The sequence below is a fragment of the Choloepus didactylus genome, chromosome 4 (assembly GCF_015220235.1).
Source record: "Choloepus didactylus isolate mChoDid1 chromosome 4, mChoDid1.pri, whole genome shotgun sequence".
Classification (NCBI taxonomy): Eukaryota; Metazoa; Chordata; class Mammalia; order Pilosa; family Megalonychidae; genus Choloepus; species Choloepus didactylus.
In genome coordinates this window covers 85,255,808-85,281,045 of record NC_051310.1, presented here as the reverse complement: position 1 = coordinate 85,281,045, position 25,238 = coordinate 85,255,808, and the positions used below count along the sequence as shown (strand labels likewise).

General features: G+C 37.7%; 1 protein-coding gene across 9 annotated transcripts in view; it reads left to right on the top strand.

The window, feature by feature from the left end:
* Window positions 1–25,238, top strand: part of MCTP2 (multiple C2 and transmembrane domain containing 2) — a 254,741-nt gene that overhangs the window by 84,153 nt on the left and 145,350 nt on the right. For all 9 annotated transcript variants that reach the window (XM_037832944.1, XM_037832947.1, XM_037832945.1 and 6 more), the window contains 4 exons: window positions 14,921–15,063; window positions 15,839–15,915; window positions 16,452–16,563; window positions 20,722–20,757. In XM_037832944.1, coding sequence (XP_037688872.1) covers window positions 14,921–15,063; window positions 15,839–15,915; window positions 16,452–16,563; window positions 20,722–20,757 — 368 coding nt within the window. The remainder of the gene's footprint in view (window positions 1–14,920; window positions 15,064–15,838; window positions 15,916–16,451; window positions 16,564–20,721; window positions 20,758–25,238) is intronic.

The following is a 25,238-nucleotide window of genomic DNA, read 5'->3' as shown; positions in this document are numbered from 1 at the left end:
CATGGCCTTCAAACTATAAATTTGTAAAGAAATAAAATCCCTTTGTAAAAGCCAATCCATTTCTGGTGTTTTGCATAATGGCAGCATTAGCAAACTGGAACACCATCCCGATGTCTTTAGTTGTCAACCTCTTGTTCTGGTTTGCTAAAGCTGCCTTTATGTAAAATATCAGAAATGGATTGGCTTCTATAGAAGGGATTTATTAGGTTACAAATTTACAGTTCTACAGCCATAAAAGTGTCCAAACTAAGGCATCAACAAGAGGATACCTTCACTGAAGGAAGGCCAATGACGTCTGGAACACCTGTCAGCTGGGAAGGCACATGGCTGGCATCTGCTGGTCCTTTGCTCCCTGGTTCTGGTTTCAAAATGGCTTTCTCCAAAATGTCTCTGAGCTCCTGTCTTCGCTCCTTCTCTCAGCTCCTGTGCGCCCTTGCTTCTTTCTCCCAGAGCATTTCTCTCTAAGCATCTGGGAGTACTCTCTTAGCTTCTCTGGAGCAAACTCTGGGCTTCTTCTCTTAGCTTAGTATCTCAAGGCATCCTTCTGTGTGCATCTACAAGCATCTCCAGGTGTCAGCATCTGTGGCGGCTCTTGGGTTCTCTTAAGTATTCCAGTGAACTCATCAAGACCCAATCAGAATGGGTGGGGGTCTACACATCCATGGAAATAATTTAATCAAAGATCTCACCTACAGTTGAGTGGGTCACCTCTCCATAGAAATTCAATCAAAAGTTTCCACCCAACAAGATTGGATCAAAAGATCATGGCTTTTCTGGGATCCATAACTGTTTCAGACTGGCACACCTCTCTACCCTCTGTACAGTATATATATTTTCTTTTGACTTACGAAGCCCAGAAAAAGCTACAGATCATTATATAGCACTGAAGTTAGTGGGTGACTGGTAACAACTCCCTGTCATAAACATGATATCATGGGAGGCAGAGAGGTTTTAATTAGGTTGTACTAGAAGTATGGCCGCATTTAGAAGATTCCTCTTACATGTCATGTTGCTATTCCTTCAAGAAGTTCCCTTGAATCTCTGGTGTATGGTCTTTCAGCCTTCACTAGAATGGATCCAGTATCAGGAGCACAGTACTATATTAAGCAGCCCTCCCTTTTTTTCTGTTGGACAACTTTGGTTTCTAGAGTGGTCTTTCTAAGGATGAGTCTTAATTGAATGCTTTAAAATGCCCAGGCATTGGCTTGAACTCCATCCTCTTTTACAGTCGATATGACAAAAATCATGGCCATCTCTGTATCTCTCTGTTCTCTCTCACCCATTGTCTGTCTGTAGTTTGCTGTCTGTCCCTCTCTAACCCCTCCTTCTCTCCTTTCATCTTTTTTTTCTTGTCTCTGCCTTTCTACTCCCCCCTGCCCCCCATCCTAACTTCTTCCTTTTGCTCCTTTCTATTCTCCATCTGCTTCCAATTTTTTCAGTGAGTTTCTACATTGTTTTTGATTGAACAAGGTTATGCCTGTTTTAAGTGCTTGATCTGTGACATTGTCTAGTAGCTTTTGTCTGTGTTAAATTTTGAGATTGATACAGCAGAAGGAGTATGATATGACCAATTGATTTTAACTCCAACTTATTCATAATTTGGCTTGGTGCATGGAGGAAATTGCACCCAGGCTCAGTTTCCCACGGGAGGGAATGTGGCCAAGGAGATATTTTGGCAGCAAAGCTGGTAGGTTCATACCAGGAGCCTTGTTTTCTAGGGTTTGAGCATAGGTCAAATGACTGGAAGGTCGCTTTTGCTGGGATAAATGCTCAGGTTAAAGCCTTTTAAATCCTAGAGCAATATATTCATTCCTGGACAACAACAGCCTCTGCATTAAAACTATTTTTTCCCTTGAAGTTAAGGCTGGTGTTAGTTTCCTGCTTGTGCACAGAAGGTATACTATGTAGTTGATGCCCTCTGGTGGCCACTTTTCAGTGCTGCAAGAGAGAAAGAAAAGTCATTGAAAGTGTTCAAAATTACTTCTGCTCTAGGTAGGCCTGAGGTTGGACAGCCTGCTTTTTTTTTTTTTTTTTTTTTTACAGAAAAAAATCATGATTTGTGATAGCTCCATAAAAATAACCAACAATTATTGACCCTTACATTTGCAAAGTTATTACCTACAACCAAAAAAAATTCCATTCCAAATCAGAAATGAATAAATATCTATTCTCTTACTACTCCTTTTTTTTTTTTATAGAGCAGTTGTAGGTTTACAGAAAAATCATGCAGACAGTACAGATTTCCCATATACCCACTTCATGCATATAGTTTTCTCTATCATTAATGTTCCAGTTTGCTAAAGCTATAATTATGCAAAATACCAGAAATGGACTGGCTTTTATAAAGGGGATTTATTAGTTCACAAATTTACAGTTCTAAGGCCATGAAAGTGTTCAAACTGAGTCATCAACGAGAGGATACCTTCACTGAAGAAAGGCCGATGGTGTCTGGAACACCATGGACAGCCTGCTTTTTGATGTGAGCCTTAGCTGTTGAAAACTCATTACACATTCATCCAGGAAACTGCACGCACTTTCCATTCCCAATCACAGGTAGATAATCGACATTTGTTTTGTTTTTAGAGTAGGGTCAGCTCCATGTGCAGATTACAGAAAGAATGGATTAGATGCATCATTTTCGCATTTGAAAGGAATAATTTAGAGGACAGATTTGAAGATTTCCCATGAGTGTGCGTTCTGCCATTAATAGGCGTTTAATAAATTACCAGCCCATTCAAATGGGATGCTACCTGAGTTTAAGCCCTGTTTTGCTTTTTCTATTTAGTAGAATAATTTTTATGATTATAGAATTTTTATGCTCATATGATTTTTCTATAAAAAAGAAAAGATAATCTCATTTTATTCCTGGAGAGAAACATATTCTCCTTGTTGCGGCTGTAATTGAGGGGCAGGTGGGATGTTTCTCAGACTCTACTTTGGGTTGAGGAGCAGCGTAGAGCTTCTTACTGGTGTGCTGAAAATTGGGTGTACTGAGACATCAGTCCCCTCAGCTTGTGCCAGTCCCTAAGCAGCCCCTTCCATTTACCCTGGCAGGCCATGCAGTAATTATCATCTTTTTGTGCCAGGATGTGAAAATATTGAGGCTCTTTGGCCCAGTGGGTCAGAGTCACGGACACTGCCAAAGGCCCATCTGAGTTTAAATACCAGCTTCGGCACTGCCTTGCAAGGAGGCACTGCCTGCTAAGGTTATAGTGAGGATTATCCCAGTGTGTGTCCGTGTGCGCGCATGTGTGTGTATGGGGGTTGCTTGAAACATGGCCTGGAAAAATAAACAATGAATGTTAGCTATTATTATTAATGCTGTGTCCTATTAGAATTATTCTTGCTTGGGTTCTGTAATTGTGCTTTTTCTGTGGGAAAGGGAATAGCTTAATGACATTTGTCAGTTTCAAAACATACCATCTTCCCAGCTTCTTCATATTTTTTTGCACCAATTGTGTAACTTCTGATTTCTACTCTTTTTGAGGTCGATTTTTTTTACTCCTGGGATAAGGACTGATGGTGGTTGTTAAATGTTTTGTCTAAAGCCAGTTCCTATTTTCTGTTGGTGAGACAGCAGAAATGAAAGAGAAACTATTTTTAAAGGGTGACTATTTGAATAAGGACCCTACTGTGGACTTGTGGTTTTATTTTCTTCAAGTTAAATTTGTTCCAGAAAGTGGGTTTCAAACATTATACGGGAAAATTGGTGTGGATGAGGAAGGCATACCACTAGCTCATTGTTTTTTTGTTGTTGTTGTTTGTTTGTTTTTATTAAATTCAGTTTTATTGAAATACATTCACACACCATACAATCATCCATGATATACAATCCACTGTCCACAGTATGATAACATAATTATGCGTTCATCACTACAATCTATCTCTGAACATTTTCCTTACATCAGAAAGAATCAGAACAAGAATAAAAAATAAAAGTGAAAAAAGAACACCCAAATCATCCCCCCATCCCACCCCATTTGTCCTTTAGTTTTTATCCCCATTCCTCCACTCATCCATACACTAGATAAAGGGGGTGTGATCCACAAGGTCTTCACAATCACACTGTCACCCCTTGTAATCTACATTATTACATAATTGTCTTCAGGAGTCCAGACTGCTGGGTTGGAGTTTGGTAGTTTCAGGTATTTACTTCTAGCTATTCCAATACATTAAAGCCTAAGAGGTGTTATCTATATAGTGCATAAGAATGTCCACCAGAGTGACCTCTCGACTCCATTTGGAATCTCTCAGCCACTGTAACTATTTCGTCTCATTTTGCATCCCCCTTTTGGTCAAGAAGATACTCTCAGTCCTACGATGCCGGGTCCACATTCATCCCCGGGAGTCATACTCTGTGTTGCCAGGGAGATTTACACCCCTGGGAGTTGGGTCCCACGTAGTGGGGAGGGCAGCGAGTTCACCTGTCGAGATGGCTCAGTTAGAGAGAGAGAGGGCCACATCTGAGCAACAAAGAGGTACTCAGGGGGAGACTCTTAGGCACCATTACATACAACTTTAGACTCTCCTTTGTACCACTAGCTCATTGTTAACTGGCGTTTTGAACTGAATATGCTGTGTTGACCTGATTTCTATTTTATTCTGTTCTTTCTTAAGTAAAACAGGAAAACAGGACTTCATTGTAAATTGCTTAATTTCTTTCTCCCCAAAACATATTTTCTATATCACTAAATTTTTATTTTGACAAGAAATGAGAAGCTCTATCGTGCGTCATACTTGGTTTAACCAGTGTTCCACATTGAGTTTCTTTCGAATCTTTCGTTAGTTGTAATGCTGTAATAATGTTTTTGTACCTAAATCTGTGTATACAAGTTTCTATTTTATTTCTTTGGTATTAATTTATTGAATTGAATTGATTTCCTCTGTCACATGATCTCAGCATTTCAAATTTCTCATTTCAGAACTGTCACTTCACTCTTGATAAAGACTTTTCTGTTTTGAAGCCCAAGCAGTAGTGTATAAAGGGGTCCACTTTCTTATTTTATATTGTGAGTAGAATATCATGTTAGTATGAGAGAGGAAAAGTACTATCTTAATTTCACTTTAATTTGTACTTACATTAATCAGTTTAGACCTTTAAGGACATTTGGTTATGGGATATTTGCTTTATTTTGTGTCTAGCCTATTCTACCATTTGTTATAGCCATACTTCTCTTTCCTGTATATGTTCACATGTATTTTCTCATTTGTCATTTGTTCTTTATTTTGTTTAGAAAGTTTTTGTTGCAAAAAATACTTTCAAGTCTTACAGTCATATCCTGGAGAGTTTCTTCCTTTGTTTTTGTGCCTAGAAAGGCTTTTCGTCTCTTGAGAGGGACACACATTAACCTATATTTAGTCTCTTTTCTGTCTGATTTTACATTTTTCATTTATATCTTTGATCTGTCTTGAGTTTATTTTGGCTTCCAGCATGGATGGGGAACTTAGTCTTATTTTTGTCCAACAATTATCTAATTAACTAGGGCTAAATATTCCTTTCCCTGATAGTTTAAATGCCACTTTTTAGTCATATATTAAAATATTAGAGCCTGCTTCTTGGATTTCTCTTTGATTCCACTGATAGGCTTTTTGTTCAGGTGCCAGCACCACACTGCAGTTTTACTGTCACCAAAGATCATAATCAGTACTTTTCATTTTGTAAAATTTTGGTTTTGCTTCTTATTGGAGTACCTTCTCTGAACACCAGATGGCATGAGGTCATCAGCAAGTCTGTGAGGGAGCTACAAAAACACGTCTGGGCTAGTGAATCAGGAAGGCTGTCATTGAAGAGAAAATGTGAAACTTTCAAAGAGGCAAACACCCATCCTGTAAAGTGGCTAGGAGTTTTCTTCTGCTGGTCGAGTTTGGGTAGCTTGCCAGGGTCCCACAGTAAGTGAGTGAAGCTGACTTTTAAAATCTGCTTCCATTGATTCCTTTGTCACTTGATACAGATCATCCAATGTAAAAGGACATGTTTGTCCTAATAGTCTTTAAAGTATCCCTGCAAGTAAGCTCTCTGTAGATTGTTGTTTGTTTTGTTTTGAGACAGTGTGTCTGCTCATGGATGGATTAGACTGTCTCTGATGCTCATTTACTAGTTCTTTCAGTGAGATCCCATCTCAACTCCCATGAAGTTCCCTGGAACAAAATGGGGGCATTTCCTGTGTCTGCTGCAAGCAAGAAGTGCCTTACACCCAACCTGAGATCACTGACTTCAGTTTAATCAAGCATGTCTGTTCTGTGTGGTTGGATGGGACATCTCTACAGTGGACAGTTTCATCACCTGTCTGTTTCTATGACAATAAATGTGTGCTATGTTGCAGGCTGTGTTTCCAGCATGTTTACTTACTTTGTTTCATTGTCTGAGATGTTGAAATGGTATGCTCTGTTTGTGTGCTGCATATTTATGTATTCCTGTGTGTTTCCCATGTATTTGTGATTGAGTTCTATCTTACTTTTGAGCTCTGGTAGGGCATTTTACCATTAGTTCTATCATGCCATCACCCTCCAAGCATTATAACATCGTGAATTTGAGGTGGGGAATCTGGCCTTTGATGGAGAAAGAATTGCTCCAGATACTATCACCTGTGTAATAGTTACCTTGGTGACTTGGAACGAGGACATGTTCACAGATTCTGGGAGTGAGAATTCTGACAAAGCACAGTGGAGATGGCTTGTCCTTACTCCATACTATCTTTGTTCCGCAGCTGGGAAGATTGGAATGTTGGGTTGACTCGACTGTTGGGGACTGATCATCTGGAACTTGGAGGCTTTACCCCGACATAGGATGCCCAGCTAGCTGGAAGGCTAGGACTGCTCCACAGGAGGCTCCTCCATGCAGCCTGGCTTCCTCACAGCACAGCCGCCCCTGAGTTATCAGACTTCTTACACCATCTCTGAGCACTCAGCATGGGTGCTCAGATGCCCAGTGAGAAGCGTGTCGCTTTGATGATGCAGTCTTGGAAAGAACACAGTGTCCTTCCTACCATGCTGCATTGGTTGAAGCAGGCCCTGGATTCATAGGGAGGGGGCAGACACACTACTTCTCGATGAGAGTGGTATCATGAATTTTGGGGTCACATTTTAAATTGCTTCAGTTTATGAAAGCTTTAGGGTGGGATAGACCTGGGTCCGAGACCTGGCTGTGTGCACTCACTAATTTTCCTTATTTGTAGTAATGGCAGTGTAAATAGTACTTATTCCTTAGTGATGTCAGATTAAATCAGGTAATGCACATTGCCAATGTAATTACTTAAACATAAGCCCCGTTCTCTCTTTTTCAGGGAAGCTGGTGCTCAGTTCTTTAGACTTAGATTGATAGTTAATTAAAAGCTGTGATAGGGGACTTTTAGTATTTTTTAATAGCAAGGAGAGTTTTAGTGTACTAATAATTGTGTGTGTGTTGCCAATTGGATAACCAGAACCCAGAAAGCTGACATTCACATATCTTTGTTATGTATTATCCTTTTAGGGAGACTTAAGGCAGCTAAACTCATTGACTATCACTGGCTATTTACTCCTTTCTTATTTCCTTCCTTTTTTTTTTTCTTATCCCTTTTTAGTCTCTCTATTGCTGCATCCAGGCCCCTGCCTCGCTTTGTGCTTTGTCTTGCTGTTGCGTGTTCTGCCTTTTCCCTGGGTCCCTCCTTTTTTGGTGTGCCAAGAACAACTGCGCGTCATGTTTCCAAGCAGAAGGACACACCTCTGTGTGCTTCACTTCACCTGATCCAAGAGAGGAGAGCAGGCATATTTGCTCAATGGCCATGTCACTGAAAGCCAACTTGTTCAATAATCTACTCACGAAATGACCAATCTGCTGAAATTACAGACTTCATCAATGTTGGACAATATTTTTCTTTCAACTATTTGTTAAGTTTATAAACCTTTTAAAAACAGCTTTTGGAGGTCTCTGGGTCATATTGTAACCAGTTAACTGGTTATAAAGACAAAACAAGAGCAGCATTTTAAACAGTATTTACTGTGTCTCAGGCTAAAATAGAAAGTGATAGAAAAGTCTAAACGTGACATAGCCAAGTTTTCAGAGCCAAGAGAGGGGAAGACTGAGGAGAGAAGAGGGTAGAGGTTGGAGGAGAGAGACAGGTGGGAGGAGGCCACGGGAGGGGGAGGTTGGAGGGTCTGGGAATGGCACCCAGTGGGCTGAGGCTGGAGGCAGAGGTTTAGGGAGAGCAGCTGAAGGAGGTGTAGGGAGGCCACAGACAGGGGGAGATGCTGAAGGCCCCAGAAGGAGCTGGATTCCTAGGCTCCTGTAGGCTCCATTATTCATTCCATATGGCTCTGTGGAAACTTTATAAATAGTTAAAAGTGACACGTTTTGGTAAAATTGGCAATTGCAGGTCATCAGTTCCCACTCTCAATTGCCCATTGGTTGAATTTGTCATTGGAAATTCTTTCAGTAAAAAAGCAGGACCATCCCAAGGCAGGCCTTGGCCAAGGTGTTTTGGCATGTTGCACATGGGGAACTCCCTTAGGGGCTTCCTGGAGAGGAGGGCAGACCATACTCACGAGGAAAGTTCAGGAATTGTTCACCCAGGGTGTATTAAATGACAAAATGTGGATAGCAAGACGTGTAGGAGCTCAAGGAGGAAGTGGTTCTTTGTGGTTGGTAAAAAGAATGGGCCAGGGTAGACCTAGGGATTTGCACATTCCCTTCACTTTATCTTAGTGGGGAAAACCAGGCTTGGAATTCCGCTAGACTTGAAACTCTCACCATCTTCTCAAGTAGTATAGATTTTGCTCTACAAATGAAAACACTATTTCTTCTTTCTCATGTGCCTGAGGAAAAATGCCCTCTGGATTTCCAAATCTGTCATGGTTTCAGAAGAGGCAGATTAAGTGTGCAGCATTCAGATACTACTATGGGAATTTCAGCTTTACTGCTAGAGGGCAGCAGCAACTGTTCAAATGTCACCACTAGCTTATTTTCTGGAAATTTAGCCAGCCTCAAAGCAAGTCTGAACGTGGGTCTGTGGAATCCCTATGTAATCAGCTCAGGTTTAGATGTTTTTACTGGCAAGAAGAAAAATACAAGAGATTCTAGATATGTGTATATATTCAGAAGATTCTGAATGTGTGTGTATAAATAGGACTAACAGTCACTTTTTACTCTTAACGAAGATTTAAGAAAAAGTCAAACTTACACTTTTTTTGCGTAGTTCCAAAATGCTGTTTATGTAGTATGAGTTCAGTTTCCATAAAGATTTGGTACATAATTGTTGGCTTGAATCTGAACCCTGAAGAGATCCTAATGAAAGTTATCTGATATTATAAAATGAGAACTTAAAATGTAAAGAATCTAGAGATAATTTCTTTTCATGAACAAACAACTACTCTGACAAATGCATTTAACTAGGAAACTTTTCTCCTTAAGAAGGTCTTTCTTTTTGAGAGACTGCATGGCTAAAATTGATAACTTGGCAAATGGGCTTTGCTGATAACAAATAAGTAGATTTTGCCTACAAATGGCACTTTTGTAGTCAATACAGTGGATATTCAGCTCAAATTAGGAATGCTAGTTTAAGAAAATATGCTATTTTGTAATACATCTTCAAAGAGCTCTGAAGTCATCACTGATTAACCTTGGGACCGTAGATAGGGAAGCAGCCAGTACTTACTATGAGTAGTCATGGAGTTTTAGGTTTTATGTGTTCTTTTTTTTCCAAGACAGCTCAGGTTGTTTTATGGACAATTTCCCTAGCCACATGGAATCCCTGTGAGAAGGTGTACAAGACAAGGAATGTTCTATCCAACTTGTGAAAAGAGAAGGTGTTATATATAAATTTCATGCCTTTAGAAATCTTAATGGAAGAGATATTATAGAGAAAAATTAGCAAAGCATGTCATCTTGGACAATTAAAAATGAAGTAAAGGAACATTTAATACAGCTACATCCATTGTTATATGTTCTCCCTTTTTCAACTTACACAGGAATACCAACGATAGTAGTGGCTATTTTTGGGGCACTTGCTATGGAACATTCTCAGTAAATGGCTGACCCTTGTTATCATTGGAGTATAAAGGCTCATTCAGTTCTCAGGCAATCCTGTGAGGTTGGTATTTTTGCATCTTACTGGTGAAGAAACTAAGACATGAGGAAATTAAGTAAATTGTCCCGGGTTCTACAGTTACTAAAAGGAAGGCCTGGATTTTTATTCCACCTGTGTTCTTCTTACTTCTAAGCTTTTCCATTCACTCTTCGCATATTTATAATACACACCTAGCATTCATGTTAGACGCCTTGTGGCATAAATCGTACCTTCCAGGACCTTCGGTCTGTAGGAGATTTCTTATTATGTTCAGAGGGACCCAAGTAAAATGATTTATGTATTTAAATAATTGTATAAAATCCAGAGTCGAAAGGGTTTAAACTGTTTTTGTTGTTTGTTTGTTTGTCTTTATTGCAATTTGTAGCAATGTTTAATATTATACTCTCCATTTGATGTTTTTAGTGAGAAAATAGCAGCTTTTCTCAGTGGTTTTGATTAAATAACCCTTCCAGTCCATGGAGCATCTCTTGGGCATAGTGGACAGGTTGTGAATCCCTGCGTTGGTACTTTTTTTATGGTCTGGCTGCACCTTCCTATCCAGTCCTCAGTTCTCAGGTGCTATATGTCTCAGCTACTAGGTTTCTTTGCTTCAGCCTTTTTCTTCTTCATTCTAAATTATAAGCTGCTGCCAGATTTATATTTCTAAAGCTTAGCTCTGATCATTTGACTCCTGCTTATAAGTGGACCTGAATTTCCTTCCCTCCTCAAACTAAAATAATTCCAGATGGACCAAAGACTTAAGTGTAAAAAAAAAAAAAAAAAGAAGGAAAAAGAAAAGCTATGAAATCAATGGAAAAAACATGGCTGAATTAATTTAAAATCTTGTGGTGAGAACATTTCTTCTAAGCAGGAAGTTAAATGACAAAGCCATAAATAAAACATTGATAAAATTTTACTAAATGAAAAAGAAAACTGATAGCAAGAAATAACATGTCTAAACAAATTATGCCAAGATGTATAGCCAATGGCTATTTTCCATAGTTAAAGGCTCATGCAAATCTGTAAGCAAAAAACACACCATGATCCCACAGAAAAATGAGCAAATAATATGAACAAGAATTTCACTGAAAGAAGTATAAACATAGGTCATAAAATATGAAAGATGCTGAGCTTTACTGAAAATGCTAAAGATAGATAAAAATGGAGATACCATTTTTTTCTTGCTATTAGTTTCAAATAAAGGTTTGTGAGTATGCAACAAAACAAATACGACCTTATACTCTGGTTGTAATCTAAATTTGTTAAACTTTTTGAAGGACAATTTGACAATATCTATCAGAACCAGCAGTTCCAATATTAAAAATTATCACTTGAATATAATCCCTTAAGAACTTCAAGATAGTCATACAAGGATGCTTACTACAGTGTTGTTTGTATTAGTAAAAAATCAGAAATGATATAAATATTCTTTATTTGGCTGCCAGCTAAATAAAAATGCATCAATATAATGAAAATGTAGGCTGTTGTAAAAAACCTGGTAGACCTGTATGGCTGATAGGAACAGAGATCCAAACTACATTAAGTGTGAAAACACGTAGCCCAGTGCATATAATGTGTTTACATTTTGTTAAAAACAATTCTATTGTTTTTCTGTAAGAGTACCCAAGACACTGTTTATAGTGGGTACATTAGTGGGGCAGGAATGAGGAAAGGGTAAGTGGATAGAGGTTTACTTTTCATATTAGACTTTTCAGAGTTATGTACATGTATTACTTATATTTTTTAAAAAAAGAGGAAGAAAGAGGAAAGGGAAAAAACAAACATATTTTTCAAATATCTTAAAATATATAAACAAACTATTTCTCAATATATTTTTTCATCTTAATTTCTGGGTAAGTTGAAATGCTTAACTTTGCACCATACAAATTTAGTAATGTTTGGTCTCCTTCCCCACCTCTGCTCTCCGTCCACCTTTCAGTGCCAATCCCTCTTGCTGGAATGATCCATCCCTCCTCTGCTTGGTCAGACCCACTCACATTTCAACTTCCGTCTCCCTTATTTCATAACACCCTGACACCCCAACTAGAATTGATCTCTGCCACCTGTGGACTGCCACAGCCCCTGAGTTCAGTTCTATTTTGACACTTACCTCTTGGACCCGGTGTCATATTTTTAGAGTGTGCGTGCCACCCACCAGGCGCAGAGGACTGCAATGTGGAGTTGGTTTCCGTCTGCAGCCTCCCGCTGAGCCTGGCACAGGGCCGTGCTCTGAAGTGACCGGTGTCTGTGGCATGTTAGCCTGCTGGAAGGTGCAGCTTCAAAGGAGGCTTTACGACACCCGCCGTCAGTGAGCACGGGCAGAACAAAGGGCTGCCACGCTGGTGGTGGGAGTGTGTACTGGAACATTTTTGGAGGGTCGGGAATGGCTATTAGTTTCTCTCTCGATATATAGTTTCTCTCTTCATATAGAACCAAAGTGTATTCAAAAGGGAGCACTGGCCCCTGATTCTTAACTCCTTGACCTTCCAAGATTGAGGTTGTATGACTTGCTCAGGTTCACAGGGCATAATTGGAGGCGGCCTTGGAAGTTCCTCCTGGAGAAATGCACTACCTCTTTATCCCAAAGAGCCTCATTGTTTATGAAGCTCCCAGTGAAAAAGGTTAAAGTCCACCCATTCAGGTGTCATCTCATCATTCGTGTAATGTGGGAGTTGCGTTCCTGAGCGCCAACCCCTTTTCAGGGCCTGCCTAGTTGAGATGTAACTTCCCTGACAGTGAGGCACTTAGGCTCAGAGAGAAAATCACAACGTGCTCCCCCCCTTACTCAAATTTTCCCTAACAATTAACGCCACACTAACTTGACACCCTCTTTACTTGTTTGGCTTTGTAAACCCTGGTCCCTTTTTCTATTAATTCCAGACATTAATATTTTCTTTCACGCGAACGCCGCCATTCACCCGTGAAACAGTTTGAACATTATGTAGCTGTCAGGATGCCTGGGGATTACCCAGTATGCCTTGCCTGTGAGAAAGTGACACCACCGAGGCCTAGTTTTGAGATGTTTATTTTGAGAGGACGCTGACAAGCATGAAGGCCTGATCCCAGAGTGGCAATTTCATTTAATTAAAGGCCTCTTTTTATTATAGTTTTCCCTCACTTTTTTTTTATATATATATATCAGAATGATGGTTAAAGCCTGACTCGCCAGCAGTTTTCTTTTGTGCTGTGAGGGGGAGGGGTGGACGGAGAGCTGGCTCACCGAGTATTCCTCTGAAATAGCCACCAGTGCGTTCACTTTTAAGATCCCTTTCAGAACTTCTGCTTAACATGGGGTATGTATGTGCCTCTGAGTTTAAAATAAAGAGGGCTGGCCTCTTTTACCTTTGTATCACCAAACTTAAAATGTGAGAGTGGAATTCCTATATGAGCATTTTTTTTGTCCTCCCTTATTTTCTTTATTTTAAAATTAGTACCCTTACAATACTGGAAGGAGAATCTGTCAAAAGTGTGCCTTAGTTACTCTATCATGGCTTTTAAACAACGTATGTCAGCTCATTTTATAGTGATGTGACTTTATTTTCAGTTAAAATAGGAAATGTATTGCAATTTTCAATATATTGGACCAAAATAGACACGTAAAAAGATGCTGGGAAAAATAAAGTTTGAGGTTCTCATTGATGGCTATTAGGATATGATAAATGCTTGTGACAGAGTAGTCTTATTGAGTTTTGATATAATACTGTTCGACTGTAATGGTCTGACCCTAATATCAGAAATGGAATTCAATAAATATTCTGAAGGCTTATAATGGGCACTCTTCTGGGTACTTGGTAAATACTGCACAAAGCAGATTGCTGGTCTTTGTACATTTATTCATAGTTCTGTGTTTCACACATAGTTATGATAACTCCCCAAATTTAGCTTTATTAATTTATTTGTAGCATTGCCAGCTGTCCGTCATTTGTTCACTTGTGGATTGCCCATTCATTTGAGCCTTCAGTTTTCATCCTTCACTAGGCATCAGTGAACACGTATAACCCAGGCAACATCTGATGTCACAAGAGCAGTGGCACGCATGCACACATGTAACACACACATACTCACAAATATTCACATAGCATGTTTGTGGGCGTTTTTTTCTCTCTCCATTGATCTAAAAAAGTGTGGAGGCAGGTCAGTCACTGACGCTTCCTTTTGCTTTGGACGTTATTCATTCTCTTTGGCATCTGTTTCAAAGCTCCCTGGGAGGAGCCGGCAGGTCAGGGGTGTCAGCTCTGCGGCCAGCTGAGAGCCCAGCAGATTTGGAGTTCAGCTGGCCTGGGTGAAACAATGTTAGCTGCTTTCCTGCAGGTGCAGGGAGACAGCAAAGAATGACAACTTTGTCAATTTAATTTCTATGCCCCCAGTTTTGATCTTAGTTCCATTGCTCCATCCTTTTGAGTCTGTGGTTTCAGAGATTGATTGATTATTACTATATTTTAAAGTACCGGGCTCTGTTGAGTCCTGCATCTGGTCAAACTTTTGAAAACAGTTTCTTTCCCTTTTCTATGACTCCCTGTGGTTCTTGGGAGGGGTGGCCCTCTCCCCGGCATTCCTGACATCACTCACTGGTGCCAGTGGATTTTGCGTCTTGATTTTTCGGGGGATAGTACAGTCGGTAGTGGCAAAGTAGTAGTTACCCACAAAGAAGCAAAACAAAAGAGCTTGAGGAGCTTTGTCATTTCCCCAAATTGTTTCGTTTTTCTCTCCCTTGCACCTCTGGGACCTTTAGTTTCTGCACAGGGAGACATTTGTTCTGGGCGGGCTTGGTGGAATGCTTTGAGCCATGGGAGTGTGGAAAGAATCTTCACTTAGTGGAGATCCTAGGTTTTCGCATCTATTTTTAAAACTTATCTTGCTCTCTTTTTCTTTTAAAGGCACAAGTGACCCCTATGTGAAATTTAAGCTGAATGGGAAGACGCTGTACAAAAGTAAAGTCATCTATAAGAACTTGAACCCAGTTTGGGATGAGATAGTTGTATTACCAATACAAAACCTTAATCAAAAGCTATGGGTGAAGGTAATTAAGACTTTCAAATCTGCTCTTTTATTTAAAACATTTATTCCTCTGCAATCCTTGATGATCTCTTAAAAGTAAGCTTGACAAAATGAATTCTTTTATTGTTCTGAGGCACTGGGTTAAAATATTAATTTGGTAAGATGTCTTCGTATCATTTGTCAAAACTGTATGTTTCCTCTCAGATCAGTGAGATTACTCTACAGAAAATCAGAGTGAAAACAATAACTTCATTGATTATATTTAAACTTACTGAATGTGGAAGAATTATTAGCAGAAGTGCAGTGGCGACAAGTAGTAAAGTCTTTCTCATTAGGAATAACTTTATACTTAATAAAGCTTAAAGTTACCGGTAGTAAGCATCAATTGCGCTAACATCTGGGTTAAAACTGCATGAGTTGAGTGCAGGATGAGATTGCTGTAGAATATTTAGCAAATTTCGATTTAATTGGCAGATCTGCTCACTGTGGAAAATACTTAATTTTAATGAGAGACAGTTTAAACTACAGAGAGTGGTCCATTGTGCATAACATTTTAATGTACATGAATACTGCCTTAAAAGTATTTTCTCCTGTTGTTTCGGTAGGCAAAATGGGCAAATTCGAATAAGTTTGTTCTCTTGGCTTAGATAAATTCCCCTTCAGCTGGACTGTGCAAATTATTTTTAGATCTAAATGATTGAATTCAAATTACCAGGGTATTCCATTTGCTAATAATTAGGTAAACATGGTTGGTTATCCACATTCTTGTGTTTTACTGGCTTGTTTACTCTTTGTAGGTATATGATCGAGATTTAACCACTTCTGATTTCATGGGTTCTGCCTTTGTAATGCTCAGTGATCTTGAGCTTAACAGGTATTGTATTTTTACCATGTAATTGTTACTGGTGAATTTTAGAGTGAACTTAAGATAATGTTAAATTAGATGGGATTTGTTGAAATCAAATGACAAAAATAACTGAATAAATGGAACCATGCAAGTTATAATTCTCATCATATCTTTGCATTTAGCTTTTTAACTCCCAAATATATTAAACATAAAAATATTCTATAATGTGTTCTAAAATGTATATTGGATTTTGTGCTTTCATGTATTGAAACTCAGGTTAATTAACCTAATAAAATTAAAGCAGGCATTTAAAGTTTATTTGTCGGGCTGGGGAGCAGACTGGAACCAGTTAACCAACTGTTGAATTAGACAATGTCAAACAATTCCTCTATCCTGATTGTGGTTGTTCTATTTTCTCTGAATTTTGTGTTTTTTTAAAGCAGTTTGTCTAATTCTTGTTCAGAGGCAGGCGACTTTTACCATAAGTTCCTGGTGGTGCCTTCTAAGATGAAAGTCCTATCTTTAAGTGCCAACTAATATTAGTTACTGTTTTTTGCTTATAGAACAACTGAACATATTTTAAAATTGGAAGATCCAAATAGTTTAGAAGATGACATGGGAGTTATTGTGTTAAATTTGAACCTAGTAGTAAAACAGGGTGATTTCAAGAGACATGTAAGTATGACACTTTTGTTCTTTTTAAAACTCTTCATTGCAATTGTCCTTTGATTACTAGGCTAACAGATGACTGACATTTTTGTAATTATCTATGGGTGGAAACAAATAATTTTATGGAGATTTGAAGTACCTTTCTGTGGTTATATGTATCTTCCTTTTTGGAACTCAGGAAAGTAAATCCATTAAGGATGGGTAGTACTGCTATTATTAAAACTTATATGCTGCTTATTGTTTGCTTGTAACAGGTCATCCAAAATATACTTTCACTGAATGTTAAGGCTTCCATCTAAAATTATTTTAGGGAGATGACTTTTTATTCAGTTATGAAAAAGCAGTTCTCAAGATTTAACTATTACTTTATACAGTATTTAATGTGATCAGGCATACATTTGCAGCATTCAATTTCTCCTTTTTTTTTTTTTTGTATGTTTTTGTTTTTGTTGTTAGTGTTAGCTACTGGGTTTTCCATTAAGAGTACTTTGGGGAAGATACAAATTTTAATGATCTGTGGTCTATTTCATGAAAATCACCTGTTAATACGCTATCTGATGTGTGTAATATGAATGAAGACTTGACTTTTGTCACATATGGTTGAGAGTCTGATCTTATGGACCAATATGTAGATTTAAGTCATGATCTTATTTTATATTCAGATTTTATACCTTATATTTCTGAGTATTAAAACGAGAACAAAAACGTCATTGATTATAACTTATTTAAAAGGTATTTTTAAAGTCCATTAAAATATCTGCTTGAAGAAAGGATAAGATGTGTTTCAACTTAACATGTTTAGAATCTAGTACGGAAATCTGAAGGCTATTTATAAATTAGGCTTCAGATCATTCTCTTAGAATTAAGGCATTGGGGTCGGTGAGAAGACTATTCTAAATGTCTTCATTTTGACATCACTTTTGCTTTTAGTTATAATTTACTTTTATGATAAAAATCATGACTGATTTACCAGTAAACTCACAGATGCTAGCTTAAAGAATTAAACTGCATGACTGCCTGTGATATCTTTGGCTATTTTGAACAAAAGGCTAGGACTTCTCATTTTTTAAAAGCACAAGTAAAATAGGCTATAAAAGTTAAGTAACCTATGTGAAGGGTTTTAGAACCCAAATAGAAAGGTAGTAAGCTTTCATACTTACATGAGCTTTTATTCTAGTTATCGTAGTAATTTCCCAAGTATTTATCCTGATCTTTAAGAAAACTTTTTTGCTTTTTATATTAAGGAAAAACACACAATGACATTTGAGTTGTTGGATGGTCAACTAAACATTTGTGATTTGTAATTTGAATTGCTTCTTTTTGAGAATTTACTTGACAATAGCTCAGGAAAAAAACCTCTATTTCTTTTTTTAAAATGTGGCACTATTAAAACCTGACACTGAAATAAAGGTGATAGTTTGATGTTAAGAAGGTCTAAAAAGTGATGTTAAAAATTATTATTTTTCCCATCCAAGATAATGAAAGAGGGTTTTTCTTTGTTTTCCTCCCAGTCTTGACAATATTGTCATTGTGTCTATGAATTGATGATATTCAATTTCAATACAGTAGGTGACCAGTTGCTTGATTGGGCCACCAAGTTAAAATAACATGTAATATAAATATCAGTTACCACATGTTTTAACAAATGCCAACTGATGTGCTCTAAGTATTTCTTACCTGTTTAAATGGGGTTTGTAAAGTTGAACGGTTTCCTCGTGGAAGTCGCTGCATTCATAAATGACTACCCTTGTGAATTTTTCTGTCATACATTGGATTATGTTTAACAGTGAATTGGCACTTAAGAGAGGTGTAAATTTTGCCAAAATCTGGAGTTTTAAAGCAACGTCCTTTCAGTTTCAATTTGTTTCAAATTGTAGACCATTTAATGCTGGGGGCAGCTTAGATTTGTTTTTGTACATCTCAAAGAAATCTTTTCCAAGTCCGAAGAGTAGCCACAGTTGTCATTTTATTTAGTTTGACCCTCCTTTCGTCTGACTGCCTCACCTCGTTTACCACAGTTTCTCAGAGTTTACCTGCTCATTCACAAACTTTCTTGCTTTCTTTGTTCTTTGTTTGTCTGACAGAGGTATGCTGTGCGATATACTTATTTTATATATATTTTATGGAGGTGTCATCATATAGAAAATCCTGCCTGCTCTTATTTGTTAGTTCTATTTTTTCTGTTTATATACTTGATCAAAGTCTAACTGAGCCAGGAATAATTCACCATGAACCACATGTGGATATTCAACTTGCAGAACATAACTTGGCCCTCAGAGGATACTGTAGATATCAGAAAATGCTGGCTATCTTCTTGAAGTTTTAGTTAACATTTCAAGATATTCTTATATGGTGTTTTTAAATGGGAGTAAGTAGTACTTGGGATTGGAGGGCAACAGTTTATTTGATTGGAAATCATTTGTTTATAAATTTCCATTTGAATTTAAAGTCTGATGGAAAGATTTCGATTTGAATTCTCACTTTTGTACCCATTTTTCTTTCCATCATCCTTGTTTCATTGTTGTTTTAGATCCGAGATCAGAAGTCTTAACATGTATGAAATGTCTATGAATTACCCTTAAGTACAGCATTATGTATTTAGTAGGAAAAGACTGACTGGAGGGCCGATATATTGCTATGCGTTTCTTTCTCTTGGCCAAAATAGGATTGTGGTTAGAATTATAAGCCCTGTTGTCAGACTGATTGTGTTTGAAGTCCACGTCCATCTCTTTCTAGCTTTGAGAAGTTGAGTGACCAGGTCAAATTCAGAGAGTTACTTAACCTCTCCCAGCCCCAATTTCCTCATGTGGGAAATAGGGATAAAAAGAGTTTCTGTTTCTCAGGGTTGTGAAGATTGAAATGATCAAATATGATGCTTGGCATGGGGTACACTTAATACATGTTAGCTCATAATAATGTATTAAATTTTTTAGTGTCTGTAATGATCACTTTACATTAATTTCCTTGTTTATTTTGTTTATCTTTTATGATTGTTACAATAATCAAATGAGTTATTGTATGTCAAAGGGCCTCAAGCAGCCTTGTGCATCTATAAGATGGTGATTAATGTTTGAGGTTTTTTTTGGGTGAAGATATTTGTCACTGTATTGTTGGGGAAATAGATAAAAATTGATTTTAATACACAAGTTGTAGTACCTGTAACTTTATGTCACGGGCAGAATGTTGAATTCATAATTTCAGCAGGGGAATTGTTTTTAATGAAGAATATTTTCAAATCATTTCTGTACCAATGTTTCTAGTTGCTGATCACTGGAATGTAAGTGGATTTCCCCTGAAGAATATTTATTTTCTTATTAATTTATTGGGAAGATATATTGGCAAAGTGGTTAGGTCATTTACCTAAAGGTATTTTTTTCCTTAAGCATAATCGTAAATGTGGTCTGCTCGATTAGATTCATAATTGAGTTGTAATATCCAGAATTTATCCCAAATTTTAACAACCAGTTAGCTGGTTAATCAGCCAGAGTAAAGCTTTGCATTATTGGACAGTGACAGGAGTAATGAGAGGATTTCACTGGGAGAGAACTTTTAGAGTGGCAAATGAGAAATCAAAAGAGAACAGTAGTGAAGTTTCTTGCTGTTCAGAATTTTATTTTTTCTTCCCTCCTCAGTGTGGGTTAGCCTGGTTGTCTTAATTATGTCGGAAGGTCTCAGATTTTTTCCCCTAACATTTTGAATATTGAGATTTCATCAAGGAATACAAATGGCACTGTTTTTCCTAATTCTAAAAATATGGAAACCTAAACATGAACTCTCACTGTCCATGAATTTCTTAATATTTCAATAGGAGAACTCTCTTTTTCTACTTCTGTTTGTAGAGAAAAATTTCAGTATTGTATGGTAATTTTAAAAATTAATATACTTGTAATGATTGAAGAGTATTCATTTGTCCTTGGCTTTCCGTTACTGGATACGGTGAGAAAATAATGCAGCACAACTACATAAATGTGATTTTTCTATGTTTCTAACCATTTTTTTTGGCTCAAATGTGCTTTCTCTGTAACCTCAGAACATGGGTCTTAGTTGGTGAGTGTGGTCTGCACAATCTGATATAATGGTGTTATAATATGATTACATTGTTAATGATTCTTTCTCTCTCTTTTATTTTGCCATTTTTCATCATTCAACGGATATAATCCTTAGCGTTGGTCAAATCGGAAACGGTTAAGTGCCAGCAAGGTAAATACACGTTTTTTCTTTCACTCATTTGGGAGAAACTTCACCTTTGTCGCAAAAACGAATATAAACGTGATTTATATTTCACAACCTTTAGATGTAGCAACATTCTTTTTCTCTTACTGCTGTTACAAATAAGAAGGGGAACCACCTACCTTTTAAAATTTCTTTTAATAGGGGCTTTGCCAGATGTTTGAACTTACACTTATTTTGGTGGTAACATTTTATATGTTGGCCATGTTAAAATGTTACACTTCATTAAGCTTGCAATATTTAGAGTAGTATGGTTAGATTTAGTCCTTTAAGAAGTATTTGCCATTACATAGAAACTAGCCTTCCTCTTACAGGGACAATTTAAGATTGAGAGGAATATGTGATATATTTTATATCTTCTGAAAAATCAATTTATTACTTTTTGTAAGAGTCTCTTTAAAGATTTTTTCAAAAGTGCTGGTGATTTTTTACATTGCTATTGCCTTTTTAGATAATTCTACATGACTGCCCCATTTGTGAAAAATATACATGCACCGAGTAGGAATATATTATTAATTTATCAGGTTATTAACTAAAAAGAAAACAAAAAACAAAAAACCCTTAAAGGGTTTGTAACCTAAGTAACTAAATGACAAAATTAGTGTAACAAACAAAAAAATCCCAACAAAAGTAGTTATAATTTAGCAGTTCTGATAGTTTTTAAAGAAAAATAAGCCACACAAAGTAATTCCAATTTTCTGATGCAGGATTTGGGCTATTTATCCAGTTCAGTTTCTGAAATGTGGTGGTGGTGGTGTGTGTGTGTGTGTGTGTGTGTCTGTGTGTGTCTATATATGCTTGTATTTGCATACACTTACATATGCATATGCAAATTTCTAACCTCACTGTACCTCAGCTGTTTGCATCTCTTTAAAATGAGGAGATTGGAAATGGAAGCTTCTTCCAGTGTCTATGAGGGTGAGGGGGAGTAAGTGAGACAGACGGAGGGAGGAAAAAAGAGAAGACAGATAGATGATTGATAGAGAGAAGATAGATGGATAGATAGATAGACAGATAGATAAAGATAATGGGGATGAGAGAGAAAGAGAGCGGGAGAGAGAGAAAAGAGAGAATTTTAACCTGACTAGCACTAGTCACTTAGGAAGAAGGTCATACTTTCTAAACCTTGCTTTTTGAAATCCAAAGAAGACAAATTTTAATTCTTATTTCCTGAAATATATATCCTTTGCATTTTGAAAACTTTAAAAAATAACTTTGATAAGGTGCTTGCTTGGTTATCCTACCAGTTCACTTGGTTCCCAAGATTCTGGTTCTTCTTAGAAATAAAATTAACAGGAGATAAAGAATAATGTGAAGCTTTCTCAAAAATTCTCCCAACTTTTGCTTTATTCCCTTGTAGTCACTAGAGGGTAGAAGAACTTCATTCCTCTCCAGAAGGGAGCCCTGCTCTCCTCTCCCGCATTAAGGGTTTCTGTAACCGTCGGAGGCAGTAAAGTTTCCCAGAATGCTGTGGTGGAACCTGACAAAGCAGTATTTTCTCCTTTATTGATTCGGCTGCTGCACTAAAACACTGTACTGTACATCAATAACCATCTTTAGTTAGGGAGCGTTGGTCTGTGGAACAGCACTGGCAGTTTGTGGAAGAACATAAAGACTGGGAAGAAAAAATGTGAGCTTGGGGAATACTGGAGTCTAGGGAGGACAGGGGAGGTTATGGAAGGATGGCCAAAGGAATGAAGAGGGATAGAAACAATGTGGACAGCCTGAATAAAAATATCAAAAACATGAAGGGAACAGAGGATCCCAGAGAGCAGTATAAGAGTTGTGCCTTAGCACTGAGCTGTTGTCATCTGTTTCCACAATAATCATGGTAGTTTTGAGAATTTTGACTTCAGTATCCTAGGATCAGGGACTTAACATAGCCCCAAACTGAGTACATATGTTTAGTGAAATCTTAGATGAAAAGCGTTCATTGAAAGGTATTCATGATCTTGAGAGATGCAATTTATATAGGGAGGAAGAATTCCCATTGTTATGTTGAATTTTTGCATTTTGGAATTTTCAGTTTTGGAGAGAAAAGGGAGATAAAGTTCTAAGTTGACTAATGAATATGATCACATGGAAAATCTATAGACACTGTGATTAAAACTCTGTAAAGAAATCAAAATACCCTGGTTAATCTATCTTTTAGTATTTTAAAAATATAAGCTCCTTTTATAGAATTTCCATATTATATTTTTAAAATATTTTTAATCAATTTGGCATAAAGATAACGTAGCTATACATATTCAAAATTTTACCAGTCTCAAGCTTTACTTTACCTGTAAGATATCATTGACTTTTTCACCTCTGTTTTATTTTTATCATAACTTCATTTTGATAATTGCTCCTAAATTTATAATTTTGCATCATCCAAAAGATTCCTGAAGAGCAGAGCCTTTGTGGACCTTATTTTAAACTGTTTCCTTAACAATTCTATCCTGGATTTTAATATTAAATACATAGAGAATATATTTTAAAATAGATTGAGTTTTTATCCAAAACGGCTTTGTTTATATTCTGGTAAGCATTTTTAAATGAGAATTAAGAATATCATTTGATAGGGCCTGAATCAGAAACACAGTTCTCTTTGTATATTTGCTATACGTAATCTTCAGGTTATCCAAGTTTTTAATGGAAGTAACAATTTCAGGGATACAAAATTAACAGCAGTTACTTCTCTTATACCAAATAGTCTAATGGGGCAAAAAAATCAATGATAAAAAATGGAATTGATAAATCATTGACTGTATTTAGAAATTTTGCATGCTCACATACATGTATCTAAATACCATTTGGGTCTGTAAAAATGTTATGGCTAACCCTTTAGCACTGAGATAAGTATATACTCTTAGATTCTATTTTGACAAGCATTTTATGCATTTGTATGTCAGCTATCTACATTAAGATATATGACTTATGCTGCTATGAAGTATTTTTTTTTTCCAGTGGGAAATTAATTGACCTCTGGTGCCGATTCTTGGCCTGTATGCCTCCACTCTTTTCTCTTTGTTGCTCTCTCTTATTGCCAAAGCTGAACTCTGCAGGCTCCATTTCCCAGGTGCCCCTCTCAGCTGACATCTGGCTGGCTTTGTACAATGAAAGGCATGGACAGGGTATTGGAGGGCAGGAGGAAGGGGGAAACCAGGCTACTTCTCACTTTTTTATTTCTCATCTTTTCCTCTGCCTCAAGTGGTGTCTGAGGCATGGGCTGCATTTTTGCATCTTCCATTAGCCAGATCTGCAGGGGTTTTAGCTTCTACAAGGTGACAATAAACCCCATGCTTCTTTTTTCTTTTTCTTTTTGTCTCTCTAGCCTAGGGATCATCAAACTTTGGCCTGAGAGCAAAATCCAGCCATATGTCTGTTTCTGTAACTAAAGTTTTATTGTAACACAGCCACACCCCTTTGTGTGTGTGTGCTGCCAGTGGCTGACAATGGTAGAACTGGCTAGTTGTAACAGAAAATTTATGGTCCACAAATCCTAAAATACCTACTGTTTGGACCTTTACTAAAAAAAAGGTTACTGGCCCTTGCTGTATCCTAAACCAGCTTCCTATTGTTGCTACATGTTTCCCTCAGTGTTCACTGTTTAGCTTCTTAGCAATTACATCACCTGTTCTTTGCAAATAATCCCTCTGTTGTTAATATCTGGAGCAATTTTTCTTTTCCTGTTGTTTGCTTATGCAAAATATAGAGGCCAAGCCCTTGCTTTGGCTTTTTAAATACTTTTTAAAATGCTATTACAATAGGAGAGGGACAAGGTGGCAGGAGGGGAGAGGCAAGATGGCGGCATAGAGAGGAGAGGAATTTAGTTAGTCCCCCTGGAACAACTAACGAACAACCAAGAATAACTAGTAAATAATTTGGAATAACTGCTGGGGGACAACGATGACTGTCCACACATCGTACACCAACCTGGATTAGGAGGAATGCCTGAGATTGCAGCATAGAATCTGTAAGTAGAAACCATGGACCTGCACCGGGAGCCCCTCTCACCATGGCAGGCTGACCTGCAAATCCTCACTGTGGTAGAAAGCAGCACTCTCCCAGCAAGCGAATATAGCTGAACCGAGCTCCAACTGGGGTTTTAATTAACAAATGTGGACTGGTGAATGCAAGCTACAAATCCCCAACAAGCAGACAGAGGCTTTTAGTGATGACTGACTTTAAAGAACTAGAAGACTCATCTGTCCCGGGAGGGGGAGCCCAGAAGATTGGGTGTTACTTCTCGCCAACGAGTGAAACTGGGGGTCCGTGTCCTGGCTCTGAAAGGGGGCTTCCTGTCCCTTTTTTTCTCTCTCAACCTGAGGGGCTTGGATGAGAGACCTGCAGCCATTTTCAGTTCACAGAGCTGTGACCCAGACAGGGGTGGAGATTACAGAGTCAGAGAGACAAAGAAGCTATTCAAATGCAGATGATAACTCCCTAGAGGAAGGAAATGGGGCCAG